This window comes from Rousettus aegyptiacus, unplaced genomic scaffold, assembly GCF_014176215.1.
Source record: "Rousettus aegyptiacus isolate mRouAeg1 unplaced genomic scaffold, mRouAeg1.p scaffold_m13_p_2, whole genome shotgun sequence".
NCBI lineage: Eukaryota > Metazoa > Chordata > Mammalia > Chiroptera > Pteropodidae > Rousettus > Rousettus aegyptiacus.
Window position 1 is genome coordinate 119029242 of NW_023416295.1, and position 26167 is coordinate 119055408.

Genomic DNA, 26167 nt, shown 5'->3' on the forward strand with positions numbered 1-26167 from the left:
CAGAATAAGCTCTTGACATAAGTGAGAAATTACAGTCATGATGACAGAGAATCGACTTAATCCACAGCAGTAACGTGGAGTCTGTGTCTGAATCACGAGGATGGGATTATGACATGAGAGCCTGCAGTGATTTCTGGAATGCACTTGTTTACAGTTCCGCCTATTGGTGCCAATGCTGATATCTGAACCCCGCTGTGAGATGGATAATGGAAAACTGAAGAAGGGAGGGAGGGAAAGGACAGAGTGTGAATTTACTCCAAAGCTGTCGCACGCCATGAATTATATCAGATAGGTCTCTAATTTCCTACTTAGAAGAAGCTTCTTATTGGGAAAAAGAAAGTAGATTTGGCTGTTACTTTACAGCCTTGCATTTCCATCAGCTCACCAGTTTATGCTTCCTGTAAGCAGTGGGTCTTAGCGGTTGGTGCATGGCCATTAGCATACGTTTCTGCAAAACATTCTATCCTCCTCTGACTCCCTTTTGATCGATTGAGCTCCCGTCCTTCCCTCCCCAAACACATTCAGAGAGAGGATTTGTAGAACACCTCTCTTCCTGGGGACTAGTGTTAATGTCAGACCTCAAAATAAAACATTAGATAGGAAGCTAAAAGGAAGATTCCTTTGGGATTTTTTTAAAAATGCCAGTAAATACAACTCTTTTCTTTACCACTGGGACTCACACGCCAAAATATGGAGTGAGCAAGGGCATTCTGAGGGCATTGTAGTATTCGAGTAGATAATATAGTCAAGCTATTAAAAACCAGTCAGAGAGCTATACCACAGGAAAGGTAAAAGTTGATGGCTCTAACCACCTTTGGAAAGTGTATTTTATTTATATCTTGTAAATTTTTTAAAGCAAAATTTTGTTTTATTTTTAATTAAATGTTTTGACTTTTCTTGCTTTATGGAAGAAAAATTTTTTGTTTGTATACTTCATATGCGAAGTTGATTTCCTGTTGTTCCTCCAGATATTTTTAAGAGCTCCCTGTGGCTAAACTGGTCTAGGTATATTTGGAATCTACTGGCACTTAAAATACTATTGTGGCATTTTTTAAAGCCTTGGTGTTTCTAAAACTTTCTAAGGAAACTCCCAAAAGACAGAGATCAGATGTCCAAGAGCTATGCTTGCAGAAAGCACGCGGAAGTTTGTAGGAGGACTGAGAAATGGTGAGAGAGGCCCCGGACTTGACCCTGCTTAATAGAGCTTTCAAGCCAAGGCCTCCCAGATGGACCTGAAACATCCTGACCCATAGTGACCTCACACCTGAAAGCCCCAGCCTATTTCAGAATGGTGTATGCCAGACACTTGCAGTGCCTACCCCCAGCTCTTAGGTAATATGTTTTCTAAAATGTCTCTTTATTCAACTTCTCTAATAGAAGAAAGGGCATAAGAAAGAAAAGGTCTAGGGGTAGCGATTATCTCCTCCAAGTGAAAGCTGCTGGGGTAGAGGGTCCTCCATTAGTTCTCTTCTCTGGACACACACATCCGAGAGCTGCAGCTCTTTTGTGATTATATCCCAATGTTTATTGACTATACATTTTGAAATAGCGCATTCTTGTTCTTCCAGTTCTTTCCTCATATGCATTCATTCTTTCTTTCTTCATTCATTCTTTCTTCTATGTAAGAAAAAAATTGTTAAGAACCCACTGCCTTAAGACCCTCAAATAAAGACTGACTGTGTCCTTCAGAAGCTTCCAGGCCCCTGGGGACTTGACCATCATCGTTGCAAAGTCCAGTGGGCAACTGCAGAAAGGAGTGCCCTCAACTGCAAAATAGGGTGATAATAATTTCTCCTTCAGTGAGACTTAGACCGTGCTCAGCACACAGGGAGCTCCGTGTAAGTGCCAGCCATGTTGATGATAATGATGATGACAATGGTAGTAATGATGGAAAGATGACAACAGTCATCATGACCAATTGACCTAATAGGTCCCCTGAATTCTGCCAGAACCCAGGTTTCCGTAACCTCCTCCCCACCTTTGGGTCCCCCTTCATGTCCTCCTATGTCCCCAGTTTCTTGTAGACTCTCTACCTGTGCCCTCTGTCACTGGATACTCAGGTAAGTCTTTGCATTGCTGTCAACACAGCCTTTGTCATAAGCCATGTGAGAACCTTGAGAGGCCCCGTGCAAGCTAATCTTCCCTGTCCTATGACGGGAAGCTGGACTGAGGTCTTCTCCAGTTCACTGGCCTGAGTTTGGTCACCTGGTCAGTTCCAGACAGCCTGCCTGAATCCAGCACTCCCGTTTCTGATCCTTTGCTGCCCTCTAGTAGCTATTTGCCCCGATGTGCAGCCAGAACACAACAGCAACTCCATTCTTGCAGGATCACAAGTGGCTCATGAAATGAATCTTAAGATGCCTGATGAGAGAAAGGGACCCAATTTAGAATGTCCCTCTATACCAACTTTATCTCCTTTTCCCTCTTATTTCTCTGTTCCCTCCATCTTATCAAGTCCTTTTCCCGCTTTAAGCATTATTAGAGGGTCATTTCCTCTTTTAGAGGAAAATGAAAGAAACACCTTGAATTTTTTTTTTTATTGGAGTCAATGATCAGTGGTTGAAAGTGTTTACTAAATATCCCCACGGAGCCCTTTAATGTTATTTTTATGGGGGGAAAAAGTGAGAAACAATGGACACGATTCTTATGTGAGAGAGAAAGTCCCTTCAGAGGTGCGGCAATGAGCTTCAGAGGATAGGATATGATTAGTAGAAACCTGTTGAAATTTGATAAAATGTGGGTTTCCTATGAGAGAAGCACCACAGGAGGAAGACCTTTCTCCTCATTTTTTGAGTCTGTTTTTCCATAACTGTATTATAAGTAGAGTGGACTCTGGAGCCTCCTAATTTTTTTTTTCAGTACACACATTTGCACACATGCACACACATATATGGACACATATAATTTTATATACATATATACATACATATATATGTGAATGTTATAATTTTCATAAACCCCTATACTCTTCATAGGGCACTTTAAAATTGACAAAGTGCTTTTTATTCATTATTCCATTTGTTCACCACAACAACTCTGTAAGATCAATGAATTCAGTATTTTAATAGACGAGCTGAACTGTAAGAAATTTTAGAGATACGAAGTCCTTATTTTTACCAATCAAAAATCTAAAGCTTAGAAAGAGTTATTAGTCAAGACTCTTCTGATCCCAAGCGACAGATAACCAACTCAAACTGGATTAGCAAAATGGTAACAATACGGACAAACCTCAGCAAAAAGTTCAGGGTCGTATGACTTTAGGAATGATGGATCTGGATGTTCCAACAGCATCTCCAGGATCTGTCACTCTCCATCTCTTGACTCTCTTTTCCTCCGTCTTGGCATGGTTCAAGGGCAACTTCTTAAAATATGGGGATAAAATGGCAGCTCGAGGCTCGTAACCTACCATTCCCTGTGGAACGAGAATATCTACTTTGCAGTAGTTCTGACAAAAATCCTGGAATTGCATTTCATCAGGCTTATGATTTATGATTTAAGCTTTAAGTTTTATGATTGCCAGTTCTGGACCAATCCGTGGGGCTAAAGGGATGGCATGCTCCACCTGGTCAAGATACTGCCCGGCCCACCGTGGAGGGACAGCTAGAGGAAGTGCCCACTCCATTCTCACCACATGGACTGAGAGTGGGTCCTCAAAAGAAAATCAAGGTGCGAGATTACTTTCCCTTTGCCTTTGTTCTCTAAAAGGGAGGGGACCGTTGATGCTGCAAAGGCACAAGCAATTTATAAAGTTACGTGGCATTTTGTGTAAAGTGATTTCATAGTTATTGGTTAGCATTGTGGATTATGTATATAGCTTTTGGAATTGGATCCCCCACTAATATATTTTTCCAGCCAGGAGATTGGATTCTGTTTCACCTTTGTATTCACAGGGCCCGTTGTATTGGCTGGCATAAAGGAGGTTCTCAGGAAATTTTACCCAAGATTAAACAACCAATTAAACAGCCAATCTGTGACTGCATCCGAACTTTAACCTGAAGCTTCTGTCTCCTTAGTACATCTTTCAATTCTGCCATCCTATTTCCCATGTGTACTTTTCCTTTTTCATATTTTTCGCCATCATTTCAGTGTTATTTGATTAAAATATTCTAGTGAGTGGTGAAATTTGCCACCCAATTGCATGTGTTTTTCACATTGCTTGAAGAAATGGAGTTTGTCCTTTTCATTATATTAGATATGATCATTGTCTCAAGACTTACTTTTCCCTTATTTTATTTAAATTGTTTAGATTTTCATGTATCTAGAGGATACCTTAAAATATTGTCAATTCAATTTTATTTGAATGAGTAAGGTGTCTTAAAATTGAGGTGTTGTGTTACTGTAGTTTGCTTGTTGTATAATGCACACATTCTTACTGTGGAAAGCTTAACTGCTATATCCACAAAATAAAAGCTGTCAAAATAACAGCTAAAACAGTTGCAAGGTCAATTTGGAGGTTAATTGTTAATTGTTACCATACAAAGCCCTTTTGAAAATGGAATCACAAAGTATTTTAGCCATGTGTTACAGGATATAGAAACTTTAAAAAACAGACACATCTTTAGAGATACATTATATTCTTGACAAGCAATAATTTTGCTTGTGAGATCAGAATGTAACTATCAGCTTGAGTATGTATTTGCTATTTTCCTCATTCACAAAGCCAAACTAAAGAGAGAATTCCTTTCTATTTTAGCATCTTTTATCTTCCCTTTGCCTTTGTTGCTCTTGCTGCCTTTGGCTTCTATGAAAAACTAGCTAGGCTGTGTGTTTCTTCGTATTTGGAGAACAACAGGGTCCTTATGAATCATCTTGTCAGAAGCACCAGGAATAAATCTGAGGTGTGCTCTGGAAAGGAGGGCGCATAGCACACCTCTCTCTCTCTCTCTCTTTCTCTCTCTCTTCTCTTTCTCTTTTCCTCTTCCAGAAACTGGCAGTCTTCAAGAAACATGTTGTTATTTGGAACAATTTGCTCTTAAAGTAGCAAAGCTTTTTTAAAATAGTAATTTGCTAACTTCATTTTTTTTTAATAGAAGAACCTTAGAAATAGTATTGCTTAGAAAGGAAGTTTACTAGAAGGGAAAGCCCTCAAATTTATTTATTGAACAGAAAAATATTGAATATGTGCTAGGTACTGTTCTAGAAAATGAACAAAATACACCAAAAAAAAATCTTGCCTTCATTTTAAAAAAAGTTCCAGGCATTGGGGCAGGGAGGCTGACAATAAATGACTAAAATAAATGGTGTGTTAGATGGTGTTGACTGATCTGGGAGAAAATAAGGCAATAGAATGGGTGTGGAGAGGGTACCGGAAATAACCACCTTATTCAACTGACCCTCTTTTAGAAATATCATTTCTTCCCTTGATCTAACCTGGTATCTGTGCACACATCACCATTTCTTATGGTTGAGCTTTTGAATTAAGTTTCTTGCCTCCTTAGTAGCACATAAATTCATGGATATATCCTGTGGGTGTGGAAAACTGCCATTCCTTCAAGTCAGCTTATGTTCCTACAGTTAGTGTTTTTTTCATTTTAATAACTATAGAACCGCTCCTATTTTTCTTTGTTCCCATTTTTCTTTGTTCTTCAAATAATATAGTTATCTGCAAGTGATGTGCAAATTGTTGGTTACAAGTATTTGACATGGCTTGGGCTATATGTTATGCTAATACATGAGATTACATATAAATTTAACTCTAAATTTAATTTAACCTTTAAATTTAACCCTGAAATGACTAGCACTAAAATCTGAAGAGTAATGCTACTCTCATAGAGATACTCAGATAGTAATAAAACTTTGAAAAGTATTGGCCACTGAGTTTGGATGAGTTAGCTGGTGTACCCCATCTGGAACTCCATGCCCCAGTGCCTAGAACAAAACAGTCAATAAATGTTTATAAGAGAAAACTCCTATGTCGGGGGATTCACGGAGGAGGAATAGGCATCCTGTTGGGGATAAAATGAGGAGCTAGAATAGATTTGGTTCGAGGCTAGTTTGAGATGGTCATGAAGGGCACCCACAGACATGGGAATCAAGGATCGGAGAAGGTGGTTTAGAATGAGAGTAAAATTGGGTTAAAGACTGCAATTTGGGAGTCAAACAGAGAGGTGATTGCTAGAGTCCTGGGCGTGGGTAAGATGCTGTAGGAGGAGACCAAGATGCTGTGACAGAACTTGGGGGAATTCTATCATTTAGGAGCAGGAAAAAGAAAAGGCATGGGAGCGGGAACAAGCATCAGGAGTTAAGGGGGGATAAATTGCTTCATATCGTGGCAATCACGGAAGACTTCATGGAAAAGAGATTCATTTTGGTTGTTAATCCTAACTCCTTCCTCGAGAGTCTGGGCTCTAATCAAATGCCAGATTACACAATTGTATTCCTGACCAGATACATAGTAACTATTAAAACCTTTGGTATTCTCTGTTTTAGGCACTTTACACAAATAACTCAGTTAATCATTAAAACAAACCTAGAAATGATTTCCCCCATTCTACACATGAAGAACAGAGGTGTTAACAAATTTGCTGGAGGCCACACAGCCATTTAGTGGTAAAAAGAGGATTCGAAGGCAATCAGTTTGATTCTAAAGCCCGGGCTTTCGGCCATGACACCATCTTCTCTCTACATAACGCCTCAGTAAATAGTCATACTTAGCCTAGGCTTTTAGGGGGATGATTTCTGGTATGTTTCCTTTTGTACTGCATTTCTCATTTTCTATATATCCTTTTCTTTAAAATTCACCACCAGGTGATTTTAGCTGAGAAATTTCTAAGGTCTTACCTTTTTGGGAGCTTTCCTGGCCCTCTCACGTTAAATGGAGGCAACCTTCTTCCCTTGACATCATGAAGGGCGTTAGAGCCCCTACTGGCTAAGCAAATAACACATGGCCTGAGTGTTATACCCACCTTTTTCTATCACAAGGCACCAGAGGCTCAGAGTCACTAAGTGTTTTTTAATCACCCCAGATTTGCAAGAGTATGCCCTAATGACACTTCCTACAGGGCGCCATTACTTCTACAAAAATGTTTTCTCATAAAATATATATTTTTAATGCCTAATAAATCCTGTCTTGGGCCATTACACCAAATCTTCACACCCTGAAAATCTCTGTGAGTGAATTCGGTCTTGCTTTTCCTGCTTCTCAGAGTCCTCAGCTGCAGCTCGGCATTCACAAGTTCTGCTGGAGCCCTGATGTTTGAGCTCAGATTGACACACTCCGTGAATTAAGTGGCACACAGTGGCCACAAGGATTATAACATGTTTGAGGCTCATAATTGCTTCCAGTATATTTGAAAAGGAAACTAAAAATGACTGATTCTTATAAGCTAAGAATGAATCAGTGAAATTTCCCATAAGGAGCTAAAAAGGGTACTGGTCACATTTTAAGATCTCCATGAGCCTTGTATTCCAAAATACCCTGAAGACTTGGAATATGCCTGACAGTTACTATGAAGGGAGGATCAATGTGTTCAACACTAGCCAATTCAGGATGTGTCTTGTGTTGTTTAAATAATGACCTAAACATGTTAAGCATTTTGAATCAACTGTGTTCAAAGAAAGAGAAAGGTAATAGATAAATACTCAAATAAATGGGATATTGTCAAATGTATTTTGTAACAGATATACAAATTCAGTTGAAATGAGGAAGAAGCTACAAGTGATTTTAGGAGTTTAATCAAATTTATTCTAATAATAAAAAGTAGTAAGGGTACTTAATATGAAAGTAACTCCCATTATTATTTTTTTTAATGAATTCCCCAGATGTAGGTATATGGCAGGAAACTTGTGGTTTTGTGATCATTCTTTCTTGTTAAGAATCAGAAGAATCTGCAAACAGTAGTGTTTTATTTGGGGAGTAGAGATGTTATATAGAAGAATGGATAAAATGGAAGAAAATCAAGATGAGAAAAATTAGCAGATTAAGTTAATTTGTATGTGTTTGGTAGAGGGGATTGTTTCACCTGCTGATGGTGCTGTGGAATAGTTTTGAAAATATATTGGAATCCTTGAGCCAGTCTGAAGGGTTTTGTTTTGTGTTTATTTTTATTTTTTCTTTTTTGGGCTGCATTCCTAGCCCCCATCCTGTGATGAAATTAGTATGTTACCGTCATTAGCAGAGTGATGAAGTGTTTTTTAAAAGCATGACAAAGACACCAACCAGTCAGAATGGACGAGCTGTCCAGTCAGAATGGATTCCGCTGGCAAAAACTTGGTCTGTAATGGCCTGGCACCTGGAGTAAACTGTCTTAACTGCCTCTGTTTCTGGTTCCTTCTCGTCACCATGGTTCTGGACAAATTATCTGTGCTTCAGAGGGACATGGACGAGGAGAAAAGGAGGTTGAAGTCATCAACTCTAGATTTGCCTTCTACCATTAAGTGTAACTGCGCTTAAAGGTTCTTGGTTCACTAGACTTTTTTTCATGTAATACCTTCATTTCCTGGAAAATGGTTATTCCCAGATGGCTCTATTTCTATAAGATTCCTAGGGCTGAGCCTGAGCTGGATAATAGGATATATATGGATTGGCAGCCACAATATCCAAAGAGGAAAAAAAAAAATCTTTAATTTGAGCCCCCAGGAACCTTTCAGAAAGCCTCAGGATGGGTTTTTTACTCTCCTGCTGGAAAAATGGGACCTTATAGTAGTTCTGAAGATCTTTCTTAAACCAGAGGACAATCTTTAAAAAAAAAAAAAAAAATGAATGATTTAGTAAAAGGGGAAATATTTGATCATTTTAGCCTTAAGGAAGAAGCAAATTAGATCTGAATAGGCATAATAGCAGGGGGTCAAGAGATTCCTGTATGAATTTGAGTGTTATCTGAATAGACATTAGTATAATGGGCTGGAACGGTGATATTCTATGAGGAAGATTTTACTAACGCTATTTGACAGCTGCATATTCTCAGTGCCTGGATTTAAAGAAAGATGGTAAATTTGGGGATGGTTCTTTAAAGGGGCTGACTATAAATATTTATCTCCCTTTAGGTAATAACCCAATTCTTTAGCACTCAGGTATATTTCTGTTAGAGAAAAAAGTATCAAGGAGGCTAAACTATTACTAGTGATGACCTAATAGAGATGAAAATGAGATGGGTTGAAATTCAAAACAGATTTAGGCTAATTGGAACAATTATAAAAATTTGATTCTGCAATACAACCCATTTAATTTACTTACCTATTGATTAGCTGTGGCCGACTGCTTTAGCGAGACCATGCTTGTTAAGAGAATTCTGTGCTTTTCCAAAACCTTTGAAGTAGATGTTTATGATATTTGACTATTTTTCACGCCAAAGTTATTTTTCTTTGCACCCCCAAATAGAAGGCATATGCATTTCAATATCAGTGGATTGAAATTGTTTGACTTAATATAGAATTTATGAATGGAGAGAAGAAAGATCTATCACTAAATTTGGAATATTGGAAGTTATTTTACAAACCAGCTTGAAAGGTTTTTGTACAGCCTCAGAGTATAGAATAACTATGAATAATTCATATAGTCCTAGAAATATTAATCAAATCGTTTGGACAGTGATATAGCTTTTTCATTTTGACTAATTGATTTTTTTAAAGTTCCTGACCAAATGTATCATTATTTTTTGGTTTTGTGTTAACTCTTGTGGGAGCTTCTTGGATTTCCATTAAAATTCCATGTTAGTTTGTATTCGCTGTAGAGTGAGTAGGCTGGTGCTGGCAGGTGAAGAAATGTGCTCCACCTTCTTGTCATTTTGTGAATGGATTGTGAAGGGTTTGTTAATTTGCTCTTCACTCCACTGGAGCAGATACTCACAAATATCTGCTCTGTCACAAGACTGTTTTATCTGCATAATGAGAAGAATGGGTTGGGGAAGGGTTGTTTGGGGCATAGAATAATAAGGTCCATTAAAAATCAAACTACCTGGCCTTGTTTGCTTTTATTCCTGGTATCTTTAGAAACAGTCTTGACTGTGTTGCTTTCCAGCCAAGTCCTTTTTGGGTAAGGGTGAGTAAAGGGTCTGGGACTCCATGTGCCTGATGATCTGCCTTGCCTGAGCCCTTTCCCTTAGCCCTTCTTGCATTTCATCTGTAAACCTAGACTTCCTTGAACCTCATAGATTTGTAAAGTACTACACAAGTCTATCTTTCTGATGCTATCATAGGGCTACTTCCCTTATGTAGGCAAAACTATTATTCTCTACTGAATCTCAAAGATAAGCTGCCTCCCTCCTTTGCCTTCTTTTTTTGTTGTTAAAAGAACATAGTATATGACACTCACATTTCTTCTTGAAGTAAGAGAGCAAGCATTCCACTTACAGTTCCTGCTAAATGAGACACATAAATAAAGCACACGGATTTGATGCTGAGCTGGAAAGGGGAGGGGGTGGCTGAATTGGCTGAAATGCATAGCCCTTTGCCTAAAACTGAATGCATCGTTCAGTGCTTAGTATGAGATTTATGGAATGGCTCCTCTGCCAGCGTTGTCCCTGCTTTTAACAATTTGGTGCTTCGTTGCTATCGAAACAGCCTTACTTTCTAAGCCATTGTGATTGTGCAGGCGGAGGAGGCTGTGGCGGGCAGGGGTGGTAGTAGTAGTGAATGACACAGCTCTGCCAGATGACATGTAGCGGACCTCTGCATCAGCCAAGAGGAATTAAGCTTTGTCACTCCCCACTGGGACTCCCTTTCTCCTGGTATGTGCGCAAGGAATTCATATGCTGCTGCTGCAGCCACCAGAGCAGATCCCTGAGTACACTTTGCCACAGAAAGCAGTGAGCAAGAATGATAGCTGTCTCTTTTAAATGCCGTTGTCAAATTCTGAGGCGACTTACTAAAGGTACCGTGATTTCCTTGTTATTCACTCACCGAGTCTGTTGCAGTAGCCTATAAACACAGTTTAATGGTTTTTACTTTCAAATATGACTGCCTTTTCAATTTACTATCAGGCAACAAAGAACTCAGGGAAATATGTATAGATCTATATGTGCAGGTAGACTCGGCTTTGCTTTCCATCCTTACATCCTGGTCGTGCTCATGCTGAAATCATGAACCCGGCTCGTGTGGTTTTTTCTTCCTTTTTTTTTTTCTTAACGACTTCATTCATTGCCAAAAGGAAAATGTGTTTGGGTCCGGTGCTGAAGTTATTGTGGGAAACCATCGTTTTGCTTGCTGATTAACTGGTCAAGAGGCTTCAAGTGTGTATTACTGTCTTTTCCGTGACACATGAACTAAATGCAGCTGGCAGCTTCAGGAATCGCACAGCTGGTGAATCCACAGAATTATCGTTTATTTTATTAATGTCCAACATCTCATGAGTTTTACCCCAGGATGGCTGTAATTGTTTTACGTGTTGGAATTGCATTTTCAGAAATGTAGGTAATTCGAAATGCTTTGGTCTTAGGTGATATTTGAAGAAGTTTATTTGAAAGTAAAAATGATTGTTCTGTGTCTCTCATCAAGAATTACTAGCTCGAAATTGAACTCTAAAATATTAATCAAATCTCTGTAATACTTAAAATATGCTTTTCTTTGAAATCACTCTGTCTGTGCCATCTCGTTTACTTTGTGTGCGTTCTATTCCAAAGTTAGTGAATGGTTGCTTTAAAAGGCTTGCCTTAGGTACATACAGATATATGAACCCTCTTGCCTTATTTCTTTTAGATAGACTCTTCCTTAGAGAGAATTTATTATTAAAAAATAAGAAAACTTTACTTTGGGTAAAAGTATGTAGCTGCAAATGCCTTCTTTTTTTTTTGTTTAGCCTGTAATTTAGAGTACTGTCAAGTAATTAATAGATGTAATTATACTCTAGAAACTCTGAACCTATAAACATGTTAATGGATGCTATTTCTATCCATTTAGCTTGACATATCAGAGTTCTTTGATCACCAGCAGTGCACCTAAAAATGCAATTAATATTTTATTTGGCAGAAGAATGAACACAAAGCAAATAGTGAGAAAAAGATCATGAGTTGATAACAAGAAAGAAAATAAATACTATAGCCCAACTTAATCACACGCTTTTGCAAATTGTTTGGATAGCAGAGCTAGTTCTTTAAAAGTACTTTGTGGGGAGTATAGGAAAAACTATCCATTTTAAATTGGGCTGTTAGCATGGGGTAGTAAATTCTGTTTTACCTTCTGCAGTTGATACAAACATACAATTTCTGTTTATGAATCACTATTAAAAGACATCTTTATGAGATGATTTCGGCTAAGACTTTTAAAGGTCTCTCATTCTTAAAAGTTTTTTTCTTAACTCATTTTAGCATTTGCTTACCTTAATGTTGAGAAGTTGGTGCTTCTTTTATATTATAATCATGAACAATGGATATTTTCTATTCAGGTATATTAGAAATTCTTTTATAAATCCCATAGCAGGGTGATAGTGAACCCAAACAATTTTCAGTTCTTACAAATATTTTTAAACTTCTTTCAGTTTTCTGAGTCTTATGGAAGCATTGATCTCATACAGAGAAAGGAGATTTAAATGTTTACTAAGACAGTAATTAAAAATCTAGATAAATGAGGAAAATATTGATACTGTCTTTGTGGTTGACAGTTCACAGTTCTTTTTTTAAACCTTTAGATCTGCTCTTTCTATTTGGTATTTAGCTGAAGACTGCCAGTTAATGACTAAAATAAAATCTCTATGTAGAATCAATTTGCTGTAATTTGGCTCTTCTGTGCGTTTGACTGGATGTTCGAATGTTGGCCAAGAGTGTGCCTGAGTAATAGAATGCCTTACCTTGCCAACCCTTTACAGTCCTGTCAAACAAAGTTCAAGTCCCATCAGTGCAACCTGTTGTTCCTGAGTGAATTCACTGAGTCCCAATGCCCCCACCATTCCTTGTAGGGTTATTTTTCTTAGGCTATAATACTGAAACCAGGAAATATAGGTAATTACAATCTTAAATGCTCCTTTGGTTTTCTGTTTTGGGGGAGGGAGTAATGTGGCTATGCATGTGGATGAAATTTCTTTCCTGTTCCATCCTCCCTACCCACACTACTCCCACACCCTCACCCTCACCCCTGAACCCGCATATTTCTTCATACTCATGAGGACTGCACCTAGTATACCTCCTCCAGATATTTACCCTTGCGCCTGAACATAGTAGGTCCTTAGTTGTCTGTTGAAATGAATTGGATTGGCCTTGTTGAAAGTGGTAGGATTGTTGAATTTTCTGTGAGCTCTTAGCAAATGTTTCAGGATCTTTATTAGACCCCCTCAAGGCTAGAATCTTACCCAGATCTTAGAGCGGGGGAGGGACTATTTTGCTATTTGTGGTTGATGTCACCCACAAGAAAAAGCAGTATGGCAATTACAATATGGTTTTAATTCTCTTAGGAGAAAAGGATATAATTAAAGGGAAACTACTTTCTACACATAACCACATTCTTAGTATTTTACTCATTTTTTAGATTTCTTTATTCATCTATTGATCATTTAACAAATCTCCATTGAATTCCTACTACACGTGCAAGGCAACACCATTTTTGCACTGAAATCCTAGGCTGGGATGTTTTATAGGGGTATCAAGCATTTTTAAATCAATATATTTTTAACAATATATAAATTGTTCTTTATTGGGGAAATCATTTTAAAAGAGCTATAAAATTTACAATTTATAGGTAAATCTTCTGATCACCCCACGTAGATGCATGACCCCCACACAGTAATAGGACAGAACATATTTTAGGTGAACCTAGTACATTTCAGACTTGGGAAATGAGACTTTTTTTCTTAGTAAGGCTTCAAGAACTGTTTCAATTTGCCCGTGCCTTATCGATCCCTTGCCGAGGTAGAACAAGGACAAGAGAGTAACCTTTACTCAAAAGGCCTGCCCCTTCCATTAAGACAGGAACTTTGGGCCACTAACAGGCCCAAACTCTCAAAAGCATTCCTTTACTTCTAAAATTGAAATCTAGAGAAGAGATGTTACTTTCTGCCTCTTCTCTTCCTCCCTTCCCCCAGAATGAGACTGTCTTCTGATTACCTAGCCTTGGAGCCAAATCCAAAAATAACATTTTCTCAGCTTTCCAGCTCCATCTGACAAAGGAATTTTCTTGAGCGAATAAAGCTAGGCTTCTTGGCACCTACCTTCACAGCTGCTTACCTCTGAGAGTCTTGCCTTCTCTGCCAGGGGCAATAGTACCTCCGCAGAAGTGAATATGTTCTCTGAGAAGGGAATATATTTTCATGGCTTTTACAGGCTTTGTTCTTTTTCTCTTGTCATGACTGTGCCATTTCATTTTCCTTGAGATTGAATGGCTTCATGTGTAAAGAATCATTTTCTATAATGCTAACTGGTTTATTCCACTTCTTTCTAAGGTGCCACTGTCTTCAGCTCAAAGATCCGAACTTTCATGCTCCACTGGCAATGGCATTTTCCTTTACTCACAAGTCAACATCCGCCAATAAATATTAACCGACATTCCACAGGGAGCATGGCTCTGCTCACCTTTGATTCTTGTCCCTATTCACTTTGTCTCCCTGTCTTCTCCCTGCTAGCTCAAAATTCATGTTTAAAAACCTCTGTCTTCATTTTAATATAGATTCCAAAATTGTTCGTTATAACTCGCCTTAGCGTCATTTTATTTTCTCCTTGCATTCTCTTCCTGCCTCTTTCCAAACACACATGTGGCCTAGAATAGAATCAGTTCTCCCTGCCCGTTTCCCATCAGCTTACTGCTGGCAGCTCTATTGACTTGCATCCCAATGGGGTATCTGAGTGAGACGTTTGAGATTGGCATCTAGCAGCTTCCTATTGTGCACTCCTTCCTTTTTCTGCCTCTCTTTCTCCTTCCTGACTTCTCCTCCCAACCTCTATATCCATCCTCCTTTCTGCTGCTTCAGGGGCATTGCTTATCCACTGGCACCAAGCAGGTTTAAAGGGCTTTGTTCTGATCACAGCCACATGCTCTCCCTCACAGTCTTTGCTCCTTACACTTCCTCCCGATCGTAGAATCATCATGCTTGAAAGGGAAGATCAAACATTAATCTAGGACTTGTCTCCTGAGAAAACTGAAACTCAATGATCTTAGACAGCCAGCAATCTCAATCTTAATTCTCTCCAACAGGAACAATCTCACAATGTGTCTGACAACCCTTCAAAGATTATTCAAGTGACCTCTGAGTCCCTTTAAATTCTTCGATGCTCATCTAATGTTTGAAACTTTTTCTAGTCAGAAATTCATTTTCTATGTGTAATCTCAGTCAAGTTCAACAATCCATTTAAATGTTTTTGTCATAACAGAAGAGGAATAGTTTTTTCTACCTCTTCCCTTCTGAAACATTCTTTTAATCCAAGGAATTCTGTATCAGTCATTGAGTTTAATGTCATCGTTCTGAACATGATTGCTCCTCTCCTGATAGCCTCAAATTTTCTGCTCAGATCCCTTTGCACTTTGCCATCCATCTGTGTCTAGGCACACAGCTTTTCAGCGTTCTCCTCTAATGGCTCCTCATCCACTCTGTGATATGATTCAGAATTGATCATCATCTGGCTTGCGAATGCTTTCTCTCTGCTGGACCTCATTTCTTCCCGTCTCCCCATTCTCATTCCTTCTGCTAACCTGCACTGGCCTCTTCTGTCAGATCCTGCCATCTGGAACAGCTTGACTGTATCTCTCCACTTCATTAACTTTCCATTCCTTTTCAAATCTCACCTGAAAACATATCCTTTCTTCTTTGCCTCTACCTCTTAATTTTACCCCATCAAAGCTAGTTTATTTCTCATTCTAGCCTATAAACTTTTCAAAATACCGTGCACTTAAAAGTCGTTTCACAAAACGTGATTGTCTTATTTTGTTAGAGTTTGATCTATTGCTAGGGCACAGAGCACATTTCTCTCACAAACAGAGAGACCCCACTTGAATAGGGGAATTCTGTAACTGGATCCCAAGTGGGTCTTGGTGGTCTCCCACAAGTGCAGCTGATGGGGGTGACTGTGATGGATTTCTTACTATGCTGCTGCTAGTCCAGTGCTCTCAGGGAGGTTACATTGAACAGTGGCTTGGCCCACGTTACTCCTAGTGGTCTGAAGCTTTTCTTTTGTAAAACTGCCTAGACTTATCAAAGTTACAGATTTAATTCTCCCCCATCTCCTGAATGAGAATTGCATGTTAGAAATACTTTACTTCCTTCCAGGAGACACTCATCCTTCTGATGGAATATTTGGCTATCTCTCCTATAACCTCCCATAAACAAGAAGGAGTCCATACCATACTGATATGACTGTGGCTGATTGGGAAGGAAAAGCTGGTTTATTATTAGGAAAAGAAAGACCAATTTAGGATAGGTATTTTAATATATTAACCTGTACACTATGGGAAAATGAGAGCCAATGTTTCACTTTGCCACCACTTTTTCTGGAGTCAAAGGGGATGGGTACCATAGACCTACCAACCTAGGATTTTAGGGAGAAATCAACCAAGGCAATGCATCACTAATTCCTCAGCATTCCATATAGTATAAGGGAAATCGAATCGACTTGGAAGTGAGAAGATATCTGTTCCTGTCTCAGCCCTTCTATTTTGCCCTGTGTGGCAGGAAAAAAAAAAAAAATGAACTTCTTCATTGAATCTCAGGTTCTTCATCTATAAATTAAAAATCATATATGAAAACTTTTATGTGGTTTTATACTCGCATTATAAAAAGGTAGTTTAAGAAGATAGTTTAATTTTAATTTTCTACTGTGATTGATTTATTTGAATTTTTTTATCTTAGTAAATCCACTTTATTTTGGCCAAAAAAACACATTTCTGGTCATTTTCCACTCTTTGAGAGGAAGTAAAATATGGTGTTCTGGTAATTTGTAGGAATATAAGGAAGCAGTCAATGTTTGGATCCTCTTTTTTCTTTTTTTCCTTTTTTATTATTATTTTATATTAGCTTCAGGTATACAGTACAGTGGTTAGACATTTATATAATGTATGAAGTGATCCCCTGACCACTCTAGCACCCATCTGGCACTACGCACAGCCATTACAATAATATCGACTACTTTCTCTATGCTGTTCTCTACATCCCCATGACTGTTTTGTAACTACTAATTTGTACTTACTTTTTCACTCTTTTATGTAGTGCCTTGCCATTATTTTGCCTATATACCTGAGGATTATGTGTGAAACTAAAAATTAGTAATCTATGCCTTATCAAATCTACAGAAGAAAATATTTTATGCAAAATTTCATTTGTAATTACTTTATTAAAATTTCAATGCCACATAACATCCAAAAGAAAAACCATGCCCCAGATATTTATCCCATTTATCTTCTTGGAGGATAGGATTTTACTTCACTTTTCAAATGCAAGGAGGAACTTCGACCTTGCCTTTACAAAAGCACTAAAAACAAAATGGTTTTATATTTCTTAGTCAATGGTAACCACTTAAATTCAGACAAAGCTGACTAGGCTATAAGAAAATGAGGAAAAAAGCTTCTTATAAATAATTTATACTAGATTGCTAAGAAGCTAAATATATATATTTAAAAAGCACAAAAATTAAAATCTGTATAAGAAAATTTTCTGCCCGAATTTCAAAACAAAGGTGAATCAGGAGAAAAGGTAAAGCCTGATGTCACTAAAGATATGTTACCAGTGTTATAATGGAAACCGTTGTGTAGGGCAGAAGGATGGGACACAAGTTAATTTATAATTTATTCTGTGTGCTTTTTAATAAGGGATGAAGTTATACTACATGTACATGACATATTTTTGCCCTACATTTTCTTCTTAAAATCATACTTGTTTGTGTATGTCGGCACAAGCTTGGCATAGGAAAATGTTACTGTTTATGTAGTATTCCATTGTGTGGATTAACCAGAGTAACATATCTCCCTAGTTTCTTTCCAGATTTTCACTCTAATAAAGGACGGTTTTGAATATTTTAAAGAATTTTTTTTTTGTTTTAAATTGTACCCTTAATGTATTTTTAAAGTCTCCTGATACTTATTTCCTGAGAATTATGTTTAGAATACATATCCCACACATTTTCTCAAAGGCTTTTCAAAGCTAACGCAGGTGGCAGAAAGAATAACAGTAAGAGAAGCAGCATTTGGATGCAATAATAGTCAAAAAGCAAGCAAAGATCATATTTCAAACAGGAGAGAGTGCAGCCTTCAGCCAGAAAGAGAGTGAGAAAGAAACAGCTATTTGGTTTTGTAAGTGGGTCATTGCTGACCGTTGAGAGAACAGTTTCAGCAGGGTATTGATGCCCACAACCAGATTATAAGGATTTTAGGCATTCCCGGAGGCTGTAAGTACAACGCACATCTACTAAGATGGACAGTGAAGGCAAGGCTACAGCCAGCCAATAGCCTGGGGGGCGGCGGGGGGTGGGGGGGGCAGTGGGTGGAGGGTGGGACCTCAGGGAATAGGGAAGAGTGTTATGGAATAGGAGAGACCTGAGTATTTTTTAGGTCTAGAGGAAAGAGCTAGTAAAGAGGTGAAACTTAAAGATGTAAACCAGGGAAGCTATGATCTCTAGAGCAAGGCAACGTGGGGTGAGAGGGGGTAAGCACCTCAGGTGGAGGATGCAGATGGGCGCCAGCCTGGGCCAGCAAGAGGAACATTTCTGTTATAGATGTAGGAAAGCATCAGAAGAAAGATTTTGAGGTAGACTTTAAGGAAATTAACCTAACTTGACTTTCTTAGTAAATTAGATGGAGATTCTAAAAATTCGTATTCTTATGAGCTCCTAATCCAGTGGTTTCTAGATTCCTCTTCGTATTGGAATCACCTTAGGACTTTAAAAAAAAAAAAACAAAAAAAAACCTGCGTCAACCCTAGAGACTGGGATTTAATTGACTGGGGATGTGGTCTCTACGTTGAAATATTTAAAAATTTCCCAGGTGACCCCACTGTGCAGGTGTGTTCAGGAGTCACTGACATAAGCATTTAGGCAGCTTCATAGAAATACCACGCTGGGCCTTGGGAATCACTCATTTCAGCCAGAGACAAGCTCAGGAGTAATAGTCAATTGCTGGGAAAGAGAAATTGAGCAGATGAGCCTTCCTGTGATTTTGAAGGCCAAGTCCATCTGAAAACGGAGCCAAAAGAAAGAGACATGAGGTCCCAGTGTCATCACTCGAGCCTCTGGACAAGAACTACTTTAAGTGAGCTCTGTGCTCTACTCCTAGACTTCTTCAGCTATATTAGCCAATAATTTTTCCTAACATCTAACCTAATTAAAGCCAGATTTTCTGTCAGTTGCACTCAAAAGAACCCAGATATAGATTGTAATACATTTGAGTATACACATTTTGATAAGAGTTTTTAAGATATAGTTTTAAAATGACAGCTGACTCAACCATTGTGGATTCCTGAATCACTCCTATTGCACAGAACATCAGTAAAACCTCAACTAATCTTGGTCTCCCAACTCTGTGTTGAGTTACGAGCCCCACTGCTAATTCGAGATTCCCATTGGATCATTCTGTCAGTGGACCATTGACCAAGTGCCCCCTTTACTGCCCCCTTGGTCGTCCACATCAGCATAAACTAGGAGGAATGTCCAGATAGGGATGGAAAGAAATGTTTTATTTCCATGGAATTTTCCTGTCCTTACTATTCCGGGAGTTCAGGACCAAGCTGAGCCCACCTTCCTCCTCCTGCCTAAATAGAAAGTGCTTGTTTAAAAGAGAGCATGGTTAACAAGCAGGGTTATAAAGTTGGCTGCTTGGGCTACATGGAGTACACTGTTTCTCTGGGCATCATCAGCTCTTCTCATTACTCCCTTTTCCCTTTTCCCTTCTTTTATTACCTTTCTCCTTCCTAACTGGTGTAGACCTACTTATGGTAAAGGATTCATTTGTATCCTGCAAGAAATCTGTCACCCCAGCCTCCAGGCAGGGATAGTTGCATGCTGGAACCAGCTTGTACTGATTAAAGGGCCAAGAGTTAAAGTTTCAAGGATTTCGTGAGCCAGTTTTGTTAAACACATTTATTATTAAACATTATTGCATATAAATTATAATTTAAAATTATATTAAAAGCAAAGGTAATACTAAAAAGTCATCACTTCCTAATTATGACTTAATTATTATTTTATTGCACTTTATTATCTTACTCCTGAAGTCTGGTGTATCCGTATGTATGGTGGAAATACTATATAACAGTGTGTACTACACATCTTACCAATTCCACAGTCAGTGACGTCAAATTACGAACTTGAAATTGGCTGTGGTGTGAGCATTTACACCATGGAAATGGATTTCCACCTAAGACCCAGAGAGTCAGTTGTTAAACATTTACCAACGCACCACTGAATAGGTATCTCTACTGTATGTGTTCACAAAACCCGTGTGGATGTCTATTATTATGCTTTCTGAATGAGATGGTGACTGTTTATCCATATGCAACCATGAGACAGTGAATTCCTTGAAGTTAGTGTACATCTTTTACTCATTATGTCACCAGCAAGTACACAGTATTTGGTACAAATAAAATGCCATGTTGGATGGCCATAGTGTTAATTTCTACAGATCTCCTGGATTATCCAATCTCACATGTTCCCTGTAGATTTGGATTGTTTCAGATAACTCCCCTTTTACCAGAGCTCTTGATTTTCAAAAATATTTTTTCAGGTATTCATATCACGTGAGGAAGTAAGCACCAGGAGTTTTCCAGGGAGCTTCAGCATCCTCTGACACTTGCTAATTTCCCAATTTTTTTTTTTAACAAGAGGGGCATTCCCTGCTCTCCTCCTTCCCCTCCTCCTCCAGAAGCCTGTTCAGGGCAGTCTGGAGGAAGATACTGGCAGGAGGCCAGGAACAGCACATGGGTTCTTGGAGGCTGAAGGACAAACTATTGTTAAATTAGGCATGACAGAATTCCCAATTGAATTCAATCTGGGGACTATCTAGGACCCCACAGAGTTTTTGATTGAATTGAGTATTCTCCATTCTATAAAGCTAAGTGATCTAATACAGATCAAAAAAATAATTTCTTTTATTGCTTTTGTTTTCTAAATATGTGTTTGGTAAATTTGCTTCATATGCTATGAAGGTTCAGTTATAAAGTCTCAAAACAGCTTCCCAGAGTATTAATTCCTGATGATATCTTTGTGTGATGATATTTGTTTGTTTGTTTTAAATGTATGCCTCCCAAACATTAAAATCTGTATAGGGATTAGAGGCTCAAGGCACACCGTCCAAAAACTTTTCCCTCAGCTATATCCTAAATGTCAGCACAAATGTGAAAAGGCAGTTCTAAAATTGGGAGGAGCAGATATCAGGAGCCCAGAGATTTCCAGAAATTTCTGAAAGATGGAAAGCTTACCAAAGCAAACCTTACGATCCAGAGCAAATACAAGAAAAGTGGATGGGGGGTTTTGGGGGAGGGGGTCACGCTTCCTGGCAATGGAGCCACAGACAGGCTTCAAACTTAGATTGGTGTGGGAGATGAGGAAGAAGGAGGTAGAAAATAAGGTGATTTTTTTTTTTAAAGGATGGAGCATTTGGGCAAGTCAGCCCACCTCTCTTTTAACCATTTTTCATTATAGTACTGTTCCCTAATCTAAAACTAGAAAACCAGTCTTTTTAAGAAATTCATGGATCTGCAATGGTGATGACCCTCAGAATAAAGGCTTTCCATTTTGGCATGGAGTTAGTGAGGAATAGGTAGGTGTAATATGCCTGCTTGCCTTACTGTCTGTCTCTTTGCAGCTCAAGGCCTTCACATAAAGCGAGCCCGGATTCATGTCCTGTTATTCTGAGAGAAGGCTGGTTGAGAAAACATGTCTGTGTAACTCCTACTAGCTACTTATATTAAGCAACCTAGTTCTTTATCAATTAATATAAACTGATAACAGCTGACATTTGAGGACTGACAATTGGCCTGAAGAAAAAAAGAAGCTGGGAACAAAAGATATATTTTATAAAATTCTAATTAGTAGCCTCTGAAACATTCAAAAAGACATTACACACATAAAATAAGACCAACTATCATAATAACGGGGGCGAACGAGAAATATTCAGAATTCTTGGACTAAGAAAGTATGACTACTAAAATAAATATCTGTTAAAATGAAAAGTTGACAAAATAAAGGCAGATATTTGAAAAAGTAAGGCACCTAGAAGATCAATTGTAAAGACACAAGGATGACCTAAAAAGACATTGAGAGAACAGAGGGAAGAGGGAGAATAAACTATAATGGAAATGATTGATGTAAATTCCCGAAACTAAGGAATGATTTCAGATCGAAAGGGCCCATTGAGCCCTAAGCAGTGTGACTGAGGAAAGACCTAGACAAATTATCTTGAAATGCAAGGCAGAATGAAAAAGAGAATATCCTAAGAGCTTCTCAAGAGAATTAAAAATAGACTTTGTGTAAAAGAATAAGAATTAATGTGGTATAGAACTTTTTATTAAACCTAGATCCTAGGAAAAAAAAATTTGACCCTTGCAAAGCTCTGAGAAGGTATACTTTTGAATCTAGAACTATCAATCAAGGGTGAGTGTGAAATAAAGACATCTTTAGTCATGTAATAATCAGATAATTTATATCAAATATGCACTTTTGGAAAAAACTGCCTAAGACTATACTTAAGCAACACACACACACACACACACACACACACACACACACACACACACACATGGAATCCAAGAAAGAAGAAAGTATAAAAGTTTAGAAGCAGTGGATCTAATTTAAGAGTATAATGGAAAGATATCCCACAATGGCAGTTATGTGGTAGAGAGCAGTTAGTCCAAATTAGAAAATATCACCAAAATCGGAGGGCCTGAAGAATACCTTCCAAAGAATGTGGATTTCTTATAGCAATTAATGAATAAATTCGATAAAATTAATGACGAAATAGAGATAATAAGTAATCTCTTGTCAACCAGGAAAAGAAAGGCAATTACGAACCTTAGAGAGCACAAAAGCTAAACAAAAAAGTGAAAATCTAAATACGAAGCAATGTAAAATGTGTCATATTTTTGAAACAGTTCTTGGGGAATGAACTTAACCTTTAAATTTGAAATATTCTTCATTGAGTAGCATAGATACAGTAATAAAATTGCATCTCACGATTTAGGAGTTCCATCACATTATTTTATTTTGCAATGAATAATATGTATATAATTATAATTTTTAAATTGTCATTAAAGTTTTTATTTTTATAGTCTCTGTACATCAAAAGCACAAAATTAAACTATAATTAAAGAGAACATAAATGTTTTAAATTTTATAAAAATAATTATATACTTGATAAGCTTGGAGGTTTATGGAGGCAAGAAAAAATCGAAGGAAGTAAGGACCAATTTTCTCAATTTATGTAGAATATGCCCTAAGATACTATGTGAAGTTGACATATTAAGAAATAAAAGACTGTAATTTTAAAAACTGACACTATCAAATGTTGGCCTGGCTATGAGGCATTTGGAACTTTCACAGACTTCTCATGGACGTCTAGTTCAGTACCACCATTTTTGGGGAACTGGTAGTACCTCTGAAGCAAAACCTTGCATCTATCATATGACCCAGCAATTCCACTGCTGGTTTTGTATTTAACAAAAATGCATGGTATGTGTTTGCACAAGAATGGTCGCTACAGCACTATTTACACTAACACAAGACTATCCCTTAACATTAGAATGGATAACTCTATTATGGTATTTTATGGCATACTGTATGTAATTGAAAAGAAAGTACTACTGCTACTTGCCACAAAATGGCAGAATCTCACAAGCATAATATTGAGTGAAGGAAGCCAAACCCCAAAAAAGTGTAAGGTTCATTTATTTAAAAATTCAAAAAATATGAAAGACATAAAACTTTACTTAGAAAAATTCTCAGCAATCCAGAATATTTTTGTTATTGTATTAAGGTACATTTGAGTTTAAGCTTCCAAGGAGTCAAGGAGAAAAAAAAATAAGCTTTTATTGTGTTTATATATCTCAATGCCCATTAAAAACAAATTTTAAAACCCTAGAGAAATAATCAGTATGTGGCAATAAATTCCAGAAGGAATGTACATTATAAATGTTTATTTAATGTATGTTAGATGCTATAATTACATTATGGCAAAAAGATAGGAAAGTTATTTTAAAAGCTCTTTCTCTTACTGATTCAATATAAAAGCCAAGGGCATGAGTCTGTATCATAATGCAGGGAAATAATTTCTTCAGAAAATACAGATATCAGACTCTGGACATATTGATATCTGGAGCATTTCCCAACCTTTGTTCTTTAGAAAACTAATTATGCTGGATGTTAATAGTTACTCCATCGAAAATGGGTTTAATTTAAATTACCTTGGAAAACGCATCAAACTGTAATCTCTTTTGTAGATTCAAAAATTATATTAGCATATTAAAGAACGTTAGTGGTTCAATAGAAAAATAAAGCTAATTAATTTGAATTAACCCAGTATTTTTTCAATTTATTTTATTGTGGAATTTTTTTTTTTTTTTAAGTAACATAACACTGGAGAAACCAGATTTTGGGAAATGCTAGTTTATCTCAATACAGGTTGGAGCTTAGCAAGCATAGAAGCACCAGTCATTAGCAATAGATTCTCAGACAGTAGCTTTCAAAACCAGCTGTTGCAAATGCATGCTTGGCAGTTACTAGAAGGTGAAATTTCTCAGCTGAATTTTCCGAGAATTGCCTCACATGGCAGTATTCTCAGGTATTGTTTATAAAATGAAACACATATGCTCTTAGAGTTCAGATGTATAGAAAGCAGAGTTTTCATCCTGGTACAAAACCTTAGAGGAGTCTGACAAATTCTTTCCTAGACATGCTCCTCCCACTTTCACAGGAATATAACGTAAGCATGTCTGCAGTTAGATTAGACCCTTCTGCACCCTCTCCACACCTCCAAAGAGCAGAGCTGTCTGCATTTTGTATCCGTCAAATCATTTCAAATCAATTCTACAAAGTCAGTTCTATGAAACCACTAATTTCTGTGCCATAAAACGCAAAAGAGATTATTTGAATTCATAACATTTAAAGGGTAGCTATTACCAGTGGGCCACCTAGGTGATAAAAGAGGCAAATGACCTGTATACACTGTGGGGTTTTAAATGCAACTATTTCCTGAGGAGTCTGGCAGTAAAGTCTTCTATGCCCTCCCCCAGGTAGCTAAATGAGTAAACTTCTGGAGGAAAGTTCAATTTGTCATTTATATATTAGTGAATGTCTGCCAAATGTAAACATATCATAAGGATAAATTATGCTAAATTCTTCATAGCAATAATCTGTATATCTCAATAATAAAACAATGGTATATGGTCATCTTTCAATTTGGGAGAACCTGTGGGCATAACTCCAATTGAGCTCAAAACATTATCAGATTATCTTGATAAAGGTTAACAAGTAGGGAAATGCTACACCGCTTAGAATTAGAATTTGATTTGTCAAACAAGCATTCTTATCCACACTGATTCTGACAGTATTCTTACGGCACACCCTTTGAAAAAGCGTTAATAGCCTGGGCTTTCATCCAAGATTGTACAGCTTGACTCATAGATAGTTCCTGTTTATGAAATCAAAGGCAAAAAGATCAATGAACACGACAAAAAGTCTTACCTCATCTCAGTATGATACAGTAAGGGTAGAACACTAATCAGCAGTGGAAAACTGGCTCCTTAATGCAAGACAATAGATTGTGGGACCCAGGCTTACCATTTTTTGTTTTTTTTTGGAAAAAAAAAGAGTTATAGTTTTGCACTTTGAATGAAATGTAAGATGGTTTCTCACTTTGAAAGGAGAGCCCACCACGAAAGAATTATGCCCCCCAAAAATGTCATTACAGTTGAGTGGCCTGGCAGAAAAGGCACAGTCACATGGGACAGAATCTTAATAATTCTGAGAGGAAGAGAGTTTTTTTCCTGAGATCTTTTTCAACATTTAGGTAAGTGATAGAAATATTTTAAAGAGGTGATTTTGATTTTGTTGTGTTTCGTTTTAACGAAATCCTAGGAAGAAGCAGGCCTGTAAACCATAACATGTGAGAAAAGCATCATGAAATAATTCACTTGGACATCTAAAGAAACATGTGTTTCTATTCTTCCTCCTGGTGATGGTATAACTCAGATGACAATGCATAAGAATTACAACTCTTGTTAGCCAAAACTTGTTCTCAAATTTATTAGAACGCTCCTTCCCCTCCTAAAGGAATGTGTTACTTTGAAAAGATTTGAAGTTAAACAGTTTATGCATGATTTCCTCCACAGTGGGCT

The 26167-nt window shown here is 37.7% G+C and overlaps 1 protein-coding gene across 13 annotated transcripts in view; it reads left to right on the forward strand.

Moving 5' to 3' along the window:
• GRIP1 (glutamate receptor interacting protein 1) overlaps positions 1 to 26167 on the forward strand; it is a 585894-nt gene that overhangs the window by 341181 nt on the left and 218546 nt on the right. Inside the window, exon 1 of one of the 13 annotated variants that reach the window (XM_036238011.1) lies at positions 2926 to 10810. The exons of 9 other annotated variants lie outside the window; for them this stretch is intronic. In XM_036238011.1, the coding sequence (XP_036093904.1) occupies positions 10756 to 10810 (55 nt within the window). In that variant the 5' untranslated portion in view covers positions 2926 to 10755. Of the gene's footprint in view, positions 1 to 2925; positions 10811 to 26167 lie in introns of those variants that run through there. 3 more of the 13 variants (XM_016148488.2, XM_036238012.1, XM_016148489.2) reach the window with 3 other exon arrangements.